General features: G+C 55.6%; 1 protein-coding gene across 1 annotated transcript; it reads right to left on the bottom strand.

Moving 5' to 3' along the window:
* Nucleotides 1-5,630: 5,630 nt before the first annotated feature.
* LOC108522788 (uncharacterized protein CXorf49-like) lies at nucleotides 5,631-9,455 on the bottom strand. Its single transcript, XM_017863225.1, is given in 7 exon segments — nucleotides 5,631-5,727; nucleotides 5,834-5,875; nucleotides 6,422-6,451; nucleotides 6,734-6,796; nucleotides 6,799-6,819; nucleotides 7,362-7,518; nucleotides 8,092-9,455. Coding segments are annotated over 6 exon segments (1,536 nt in total). The 5' UTR covers nucleotides 9,316-9,455; the 3' UTR covers nucleotides 5,631-5,727; nucleotide 5,834.
* Between the last annotated feature and the right edge of the window lie 535 nt (nucleotides 9,456-9,990).

The following is a 9,990-nucleotide window of genomic DNA, read 5'->3' as shown; positions in this document are numbered from 1 at the left end:
AAAAAAAAAAAAAAAAAAAAAAAAAAAGTACTCCTTAAAGGACGCTGAAGAGACCTGATGGGCCAAGAACCGTGGCTCACGTCCGTAATCACATCACTTTGGGAGACCTAGGCGAGTGGATGGGGCTTGCCTGTAGTCCAAGCTACTCAGCAGGCTGAGGTGGGAGGATGCCTTGAGCCTGGAGGCGGAGGTTGCAGTGAACCGGGTTCCCGACACTACCTGCCAGCGTGGGCGACAGAGGGAGACCCTGTCTCAAAAGAGACTTCACAACTAAATGCAAAGCATGATGTTTGGTTGGAAAGAGAATTTTGTTAGAAAGCAGCTATGAGGGACACTATGGGACCATGGGGACAATGGAAAATGTTTCAAGTGATCATACAGTAAAAAACTGTGTGGTCTCAATGTTACATTTCCTGAGTGTCATGATGGCATTAAGGTTTTGTGGTAGACCATGCTTTCTCGTAGGCGATACATGTTGCAGTATTTACGGATGATGGATCTAAATGATTCAAATGGATCTCAAATGATCCCACAAAACAATTAAAAAAAATACAAGCACACACACACTCTCAGAGAAAGACAGGGGCACGGGATGGAGGGAGGGATGAAGCAAATGTGAGAAAGTGGTAACAACTGGAGGATTCAGTTGAAGAATATACGTAGGGGTGCTCCTTGTGCTTTCCCTGCAACTCTCCTGTGGCTCCAAAATAAAAACAAATGCAATCTGGGATGAAGGGGGCACTATGGACCATTTTATTCCAGTCAGTTTGAAAACAATGCAAAAGGTCACCAATCGGTAGGAAACCAAACCCGCCAAAATGGACACAAGAAGGCACAGCCAACCTGAACTGTTCCAGAATCATTACAGAAAGATATCAGTAGTTAAAGGCTTTCCATGAATAAACTCCAGGATTCCCCACCACATTCTGACAAACATCCTAGGAACACATATCTTCCATTTGACACAAACTTGTTCAGAAAATTGAAAGGGAGGGGCCGGGCGTGGTGGCTCACGCCTGTAATCCCAGCACTTTGGGAGGCCGAGGCGGGTGGATCATGAGGTCAGGAGATCGAGACCATCCTGGCTAACACGGTGAAATCCCATCTCTACTAAAAATACACACACACACACACACACACACACACACACACACACACACTAGCTGGATATGGTGGCAGGCACCTGTAGTCACAGCTACTTGGGAGACTGAGGCAGGAGAATGGCATGAACCTGGGAGACGGAGCTTGCAGTGAGCCAAGATCGTGCCACTGCAGCACTCCAGACTGGGCGACACAGCAAGACTCCATCTCAAAAAAAAAAAAAAAGAAAAAAAGAAAAGGAAATTGAAAGGGAGAAACAATCCTCCACTCACTGTATGAGCTTGGCATAACCTCGATACCAAATCCTGCAAGGACACCTAGAGAAATATCACAGGCTAGAGATCAATCACAGGCTCATGACATAGAAGTAAAAATCGGAACCAGAATCTTAGCCCACGAAAGCCTACAGGATATGAAAAGGAAAATACCTAATATGGCATGACTACTATCGGCTTCATCCCAGAAATACGAACTTAATTTCCCTTCAGAAAATACAGTGGTACAATTCTCCACATTAACAGATTCGGGGAGAGAAAGACGCTCCTCGTAGTCACAAAAGGTATTGACTACATGTCATTATCCATTCGAGATGTATTGCTGACATTATGATTTCCCAAAAAGTTAGGACTATTGGGCTATAACTTACTCAGAGGTCTATGGGATTTTGTAAATGCATACAGCCATGGAAACACCAGCACATTATATATAGATACAGAGCATCGCCATCCCCCCCAGGTTCCCCCACGCCCTCTGGTGGTGAACTCCTGGTCTTAACCCTCAGACCCTGCAACCACCAATCTGTTTTCTGTTCCTAGATTTTTGCCTTTTCCAGAATGTCATATAAATGGAATCACACAGTACGTAGCATGCGTATTTGGCTTCCTTCAGAGAAAGACACTCAGATCGCAATTCTCTAAAGGTGCAATGTACAGTTTCATGACCTGGGTAGTAGTTACCTGGCTTGATCACCTTATACCTGTCAAATGGCCGGCTTCTGAGTTATCCCCGTGTGTGTGTGTGTGTGTGTGTGTGCGCGCGCGTGCGTGTATGTGTGAGAGTGTATGTGTGTGTGTCTGTGTATTGTTTCAAACATATATATAATTTTGCATTTAACTGCCTCTAACTTTTATATGTTGGTGAGGGTTATTAAATGGCAATTATTAATACTTAAAGGAAAGTGAGTGATTATTGGAAAAGTGAGCAGAGTGATTTCCTCTGGCATGTGCAAAGGGGGAGGTAGTGATCGGGACGGGGCAAACAGGAGGGTTCCAAAACCCTGCCAACGTTCCGTTCCTTGCTCTGCATGGTAGTGACCTGGACTTCAACATTGCACAACCACATGGGTGCCGTTCACACTGGATCACGAGAACGGGGCACCCTGGGATCCCACAGTTAGAGTTTGCACTGCCACCCTGGCGGCCACAGCCTACGCGGTTGTACCTGGCAAACACTGGTGTTGGCCTCATCCTTTGAGGAAAAGGGTAATGGGAAAATGTGTGGGGAAAAGGAGGAGTTCTTGGCCTGGAGGCTGAGGACAGATGTGCATGAGGTTGTCCGAGTTCACCCAGGAGTGTATTCCAGGCGGGCTAAAGTTCATGGCTGTTACTCACCATGACCACCATGATCCTATGACTGCCATCCCACATCTCCATGTGCCGTGCCCTGGGCCTCCGCCACAGCCTGGAAGGCCACCCTTGGGGACTGTGGCTGGCGGGCGTGCTAGGAGACTCACACACCTTCGGCCCTAGCTGGAGTCTGAAGAGGAGACGCTCTTTTCTGCCAACAGAGTAAGAGGTCTCATATGGAAATGTACCTGTGGCAGCCCTGGCACCGGGTGTAGGTGGGATTCTGCTCAGGGCTCCGCCACTGCGGCTGCATCGAGAGCAGGCAGGCAGGTCGCCAGACCTCCGGAGCCCGTCTGAGCTGAGTGGCAGGACAGTGCAGGAGGGGGTCTAAGGCTCTCCAGGCCGGACCCCACAATCCTCTTGGTGGGAGGGATTGAAGGAAAAGACAAAGCGGGACACTGAATGAGGGGAAGTGCTGGACCTCCTCCTCTCCACTGGGGCCCAGGTGGATTCCTCTAATCCGAGGAGCCTCAGATTCTGCACTTATTTCCCCTAGAACGGGAAGGCTCCGTCCGACCATGGCCTGGGGTGTAGATGTTACAGCTCCACTATTGCACGGGAAGTGGTCTGAATAGGGAACCGAGGTGGTGTGCTGAGAGGCGGGACTGGCAAATCCAGCCACCGGGGGATGAGTTCACGCCTTCCACGACTCCGTCCACGGGCTTCTCCCCTTCCACACCCTGTCGACCATGGCCCATGCCCCCCGGGGCAATGACTGGGGCTGGAGTTCCGCCCCCACCAGAACCTGCGTAGATGTCTCTGATGGCAAAAACCCAAGCTGGAGAGCCCCTGACACATGTCTTTCCCCAGACACCAGCCCACTGTGTTATCCCCCCCAAGAAACAACCACCTGTGTCAGGGTCGAAGCCTTGGCCCGAGGAATGAAGCCAACCCTCACAGGGGAGGTGTTGGAGTCCGATGGGGTAGGCCCCCACCAGCGTTTGTTTCCAGGTCTGAGGCCTGTGATTGTCCCACCACGTGCGTGATGGTCCCCCTCACTGAGCTCACACCATGGGCCCACAGGGAGACACAGAGGGAGTATGGTGGAAGGCAGATACCGAGCCCGACCAGCTGTCCCAGGGCAGTCCCTCTTTCCCGCTTTCCATCCTCTCTGTGGGCGTCCTGCCCATGTCTTGGTTAGCGGGTGTCATGGCACCCTCCCACGGGAGCTCCCCAATTCCTAGATGAGGCACCAACCAGCGACTCTGAGGTATTATCACTGCACCCACACACGGGAGTGCTGAGACATCCCATCTGTGCCACGGAGGATCAGCAGCCTACTGTGGCACCTCCAGCATCCTGAGAGCCCCGACACCCGTCCCTATGTTTGGAGATGTCCCCTTCGTCCCACTCCACGCCCTCCTAGGTGTTAGATTGAACACCTCTTGTGAAAGGTAGATCCCAGCCCTGCTTTAGCGAATTCGATCCTTCACGGATCCTTCACCACTTCTTCCACTCCGTGAATCAGCCCATTCTCCCTCAACGGAGAGCACCCCAGATTGATTTGATTCCCAAGCGGGTGCTTGCAGGTGCACGCACACACACATATACACGCTAACCTTGAATGGTATCTGTATTTCTCCTCTCTTTGTTCAACACCCTGTCTCTTGGCGATGGGAGCTGGCAGAACCTACACACACCTCCTCACTGGAATCGGAATCTGTGCCCAAATCTGGGACCTGCCCCGCCCAGGATTCTGGCTGAAGGAAGGAGGCAATCCCAACCGTCATGGAGGCGGAAGGCAGAACAGGGAGCTTGAGGAAATCTCCTGTGGTCTCGAGAGGTGGTTGGGAAGACTGACCAGGGACACAAAAAAATCACGTCCACAAAAACCTGTTGGCCTTGGGGGTGGTGACATGGTATTTCGCAGGGACCATCAAAGAGCAGCCAGGCCTAGCATCCACACTTGCCCTGGAAACCAGCTGGCCATTTTCAAATCAATGGTATGGAGCCCACCGGCTGCAGAAGGAGCTGTTGGCTGCGAATGGACACCAAGGATGTGGAAGCTGCCTTCCGCGTAGCTACCGGCGGGCAGTTTCCACCAGGTTGGCCCGCAGGCACCAGAACAGACTCAGTGCCCCTACCTCCAACCAAGCGACTATCTTGCCCTTTTCTTCCGTACTCCATGTATCTTCCCTTTGGCTCAGCTTCCCACCAGGATGTGGTTTCTGTCTCCACCTGCCTACTGTAGCTAAGGAGGAGATCTGACAGCATTTGGTAACTAAGGTTCAAAGGTGAGGGCTAAGAGGAACTGAGGATGCCAAGCGGGTTTTTGCCCCAGATGACCTGACCCTGTGGATGGTGGCACTGGAGGGACATAACGGCTCAAGAAAGGAGACTGGGTCCCTGAGGGGCGGGGAGGAGGACGAGCTCCGTCGTGTTCCTCAACAGCATGGAAATAAACATGCAGGAAAGGCCACCGGCATCAAGCCACGGGGGAGAGCAAAGATGCTCACGATGGAAAGGATGGTGAGAGGGCAGAACAGAAACAGTGAACCGCAGGAGGAAAGGTGAGCGAGACAGGGGTTCTGGAAGGAGGCCATCAGTTCCTGCTGAAGGGGAGGGAGAATAGCACTGAAGAAGGGGACCTGTGAGAACCCAAAGTGGGAGGAGAAGAGGAGGGACCATGAGCAAGGCGTGTAGGAGAAAGGCAGGAAATGCTGCTGTGGCTGGGCAGGGCCCCCACAGCACCTAGACCCAGGACACTATGGTGAGCCCGAGTGCAGGGCTGCTGCTCAGGGGCCGGCCCAGGTGCCCCGCAGGGCCCCAGGGGAACTGTTCTTCAAGCGCCAATGAACCGGGCAACACCCTGCAACCCCCAACACTCCCAACAATCGCAGAGAGGGCAGACCACAGGCCACAGAATATGAGAACAACTTTATTTCAAATTGCTTTGAACTGCGTTGGGAAGGGGGCAAATGCAGTGCAAGAGAGGAAGCCCTGGCTTAACAGGCATCAAAGGTGGCAGCTGTTTGTCTGGTAGGAATATGCTGGCTCCAACCTGTGAAACAGAGCAGGCTCAGGGACGGGCCACCAGCCAGGGCCAGCCCACAGCCCTCCTAAGCTACCGGGATTGTGGGAAGGGACATGGTGTGTGCAACACTCACTTCAAAGCTCCTGGATCTTGTCAGCGAGGAGCTGCACGGCCGCTGAAACAGAGAGGCAGAACCGGGTGCTCCAGACCCAGGGAAACAGAAACCCATCCCATGCCCCAGTGGGGAACTTCCCAGTCCTGCAACCAGAAACCCCACCAACCCTGGGACTGACTCACCCACCCGTCACCTGGATTAAATGTGGAAATGCCTTCTAAGCGGGAAAGTGGTTCTCAGAGTGCTGGGCCATCCCAGTACCATTCACAACATTGTTTCAAGACAGATAAGCCAAGCTCCAGCAGCAAACACCATACAATGGACCAGGCAGAGTTAAAGGGGAAACAGCGCAGTATCTCTAACCGTCCTAAGAGTAAGAAGGTTCTGGGACTCGTGAACAAAGGTACACGGAGTTCAGATGACACACTGTTATCTGTGCCACCCCTAGGGCTAAAGGCACAGAAGGGCCAGGTCGGTGATGTCTCCTCCCCAGAGGAAAGTCAGTACCCAGTGGATGCTGCCTGTACCTGTAGCCCCACCCTGGCCCCCCCACAACTGCAGAAAGACACCGCGTCCATTCCTTCCCCAGCCAGGGCTCATCAATACCTAGCTGCTGTGTAAGTTCATCAATTTTCCCTCTGCAGCCCAGATGCAACTAGACCAGCAACCACAGAGGAAGAGAAATGGTAGCAATCGGCCTCCTCTCGTCCCCAGCCTTCCCTGCAGCCCCCATAAGCCTTGCAGCCCAGTGGCGAGTGGTGGCACCAGAAACCTCAATGGAAAGGAGGCACCCTCTTTCGTGGGGGCAGAAGGTGAGACTTGGGCGGTGGGGCGGGGGGGGGCAGCGACACAGAAATCAGTTTAACCTAGACACGGATCCCACCATCTAGTGTGGACCTCTATTTCTAGGAGCCACACAAAGCATTACCCGAGGACAGTCCTGGGCTCCCGGGGGCTGCTGCTGCCTTTCTGGTCTTGGGGATGGACAGGCGGCTGCTGGTCACCTGAAAGAGAACACAAAATCCAGCTTCCAAGCCTCCCAGTGAGGTGGAAAAGGCCTAGCAGGGTCTAAAGTGAGGCAGCATCACCCTCTGCTGGCAACACATTGCCCCTGCTCTGCCCAGCAACTCCAACCCCACTCTGGGACTGCCTTCACTGTTCCCCAGCGTGAGCCCATCTGCCCTAGCGTTGTGACTCCGGGTTGGACTCCAGCAGCGCGGCAGCCACAGCCAGGCCCTGGGAGGGCCAGTGTGGGTGAGCAGGACTTAACAGAAAAGGGCTCTGTACCGCCGAAAGTCTCCTTCCAGAGTTGGAGTTTGGGGCACTGCTCCAAATCGCCCCCCACCACACAAACCCCACAAACCCCACTCAGAGAGGACGATGTGGCTTAAAGCCAGCCCTGTCGACACCCCGTTTCCCGTGGGACAGCTGCCTGGATGGGCAGGGAAGTGTGGGAACAACTTCCTGAGCCCCCATAAGCGACAGAGCCAGAGGTTTCCTTCCCGACCCCTCTCCCCTCCACCCCTATCAAACCTGCAAGACTCACCAGAGGGTGCATGACGTCTGGGCAGGAGGCCTCCCAGGCTGTAGGCCGAGGGCTCTGAAGTTCCTGGAACTTGGGGCGCTCTGATGTTGGGGTCACCACTGCTGAGTTCTCCACGACGCATGGACAGGCGAGGCAGCCCTGGCCTGTGTGTGGGAAGCTAAAACAGAAATTTCTGAGTCGGGCTGGCGGTGGGGGCAGGCGATGAGTACATGTGGGAAGGGGTTGTGGTAAGGTGGAGACTCCGGAGCCTAATCTCACTAGCACTTTCTCTCTCAGTCAGCCCCAGGCCAGGAGGCAGAGCCCAGCCAGGGAAAACACTGGGGACACTGAGATAGCCCGGGCCGCCTGCCAGGTGGGTCGGGCAACAGCTAGGGAAGGAGGAATCGGGAAGTTGATGATCCTAGACACCCTAGCTTTGCGGCCCACACTTTAAGGCATCACCCGATCCAAACCAGCTGCCAGCCCTGCCTTCCCTCCCAGCTCCTCTCTGCGGGCAGAGGCAGGACTCCTGCAGTGTCCGGAGGCACGGCCATCACACAAGAAGTGCCCCCTTTAACGTGTGCCCCTATGATGAAGACCCCCATCGGGCATTCTAGGGTCCCTAGGCTCCCGACGACAACCCTTGAGCAAGGGACAGAGGGGACATGGGTAAACAGGTGTGTGCTGGAAGAGAGGAGGCGTGGGGGGAGGAGGGTAAAGAGGGAGAGGAGGGCGAGAAGGGCCTACTCACTTGGGCCTTTGGGACCTCATGTCTATTTGGGTCATTATCTTCACTGGCCAAAACCTGGGACTCCCTGGTCTTCCTTCCTGCAGATTTCTTCCCAGGGCTGCTGTGCTTAGGCTTTTGTGGTTTCTTGGACATCCCGTGTGGCCGCACACCGGAGAATGGTGGGAAGGTGGCTGGCTCCGGGGGAGTGGCTGAGAGTCTCTTTCCGCAGGCAGGAAAGGCTCTCCCCGGAGCCAGTTGAGAGGCACCTCCTGGGGACTTCTTCCCCTGGGCCATCTTCCTCCTTGAAAGGCCCTGGGGCACGGCCCCTGCAGTGGCAGCTCCTGAGCAGCTGGGCCTGGCCTCCACCTTTCCCCAGGCCCTGCTCTGCATTTTCTCCTGGGGAGAGTCCTCCAGCTCTCCCACAGCTGGCCTCTCCATGACTGGAGTGAGTCCGCGGGGAGCAGAGGTCAGGAAACGGCCCGGCACGGGCAGGTAACTCTCCTTGCAGTGGAAGCCTGTGTGTCTGGATGTGTCTGCTGGCTTCTTGGGGCTGCCGGGCTTGGCCTGGCTTCCTTCGCTGCCGTGAATGCCCACCCTCATCAGTGGTAAGCCGCTGCTCTCATCTGCGGAATCAGAGTCGTGGGTAGACATCCTGGTGGGGCCTTTCGCAGAGGGCTGCTGGGGATCCATGCGGAGGCTCCATCTGCTCTTTGAGCCCCTTTCCGGGTTCTTCCAGGCCTGCACTGGCCCAGGACCACAGAGGTGGAGACGGTCGGCACAGGCCTGCTGCCGTTTTCCGGGGCTGGGGCCCAGCGCGTCTCTCCCACTGGGACCGACCCCCAGGTCCGCCCAATTGTCAGCCAACCCCTCAGCAGCGGCGCCTTTTGGGAACGGCTGTCCCTGGACGCTGGGCGGCGGCACGATGGCGGCTGCTTCTTCAGCCAGGTAGAATGAGTAGTCCACAACGTCCCCCTGGTCATCGACCGGGGTGCCTGGCCGTCCTTCCCGGCCCCAGAGCACCACCCTTCCTTGCTCTATCAATTCGCTCTCAGACTCAAAACTGAAGCCCTCGGGATCTGTGAACCCGCTCTCTCCCTCGCCGTCACTGCTGCCCGGCACCCCCAAATTGAGGCCGTGGCTGTGGTCCCCTGGGGCTCGGGGGCTGGCTGTGTGGGAGCCAGCCTGCTTGCCACCCTCCAGGTCGAAACCGGCCCCACAAACGGATACCTTGTCGGGGGAGCTCATGGCGCCAGTCCCGGCAGCTTCGGCTGTGGGGAGACGGTCGTCCTGGTAATGGCTGGAGGGGAGAGCTGAGCCCAGCCAAGCCCAGCTGAGCAGGCCACGCGACAGAAACAGTGAGGCTTTCCGGACACCACCACCCTCACCCCAGGCGGAAGTACCAGATGTCCCCGGCTTCCTCCGCCCTTGGCGCCGGCACTGAACCTTCTCATTGGTCCCCGTCTGCCAATCAGCGCTCCCTTTGTAGGGCGAGGTGCCTGAGCTTTAACCAATTGGGACACAGGCTCTTGGTTTGCCTCGATGCCCATCATTTGACTGGGTGGCTGCAATCTGTTTGGGTCTTGGGGCCAGGGGGCACTGTAGCTGCTGATCACCTCTTTCTTTCTGTCCTTCCGCCTCTGGCCGGGCACCTACTTTCCAAGGAGAGCCACATATCTGAGCCCCAGTGACCCATCTGTAAGGCGGGGATTAAGGGGAGACCTTCCCCCAGCTCATCGGCTTGGGAGAGTAAATGTTGTGCTGCACGCGAAGCACCTGGTGCACAGAGGAGGTCTCATTGCTGTTTGGACGAACGGAGGCAAGATGGCGCAGTTCCGGGTTCGTCACCGTCAACTTTCCCGCGCCCGGGAAAGACACAGGTCGACTGCTCAGGCGCAACCCGACCTCCGACGGAGAAAAACC

The sequence above is a fragment of the Rhinopithecus bieti genome, unplaced genomic scaffold (assembly GCF_001698545.2).
Source record: "Rhinopithecus bieti isolate Rb0 unplaced genomic scaffold, ASM169854v2 scaffold_69960, whole genome shotgun sequence".
NCBI lineage: Eukaryota > Metazoa > Chordata > Mammalia > Primates > Cercopithecidae > Rhinopithecus > Rhinopithecus bieti.
The sequence above is the reverse complement of the archived record's forward strand: the minus strand, read 5'-3'. Positions and strand labels throughout refer to the sequence as shown.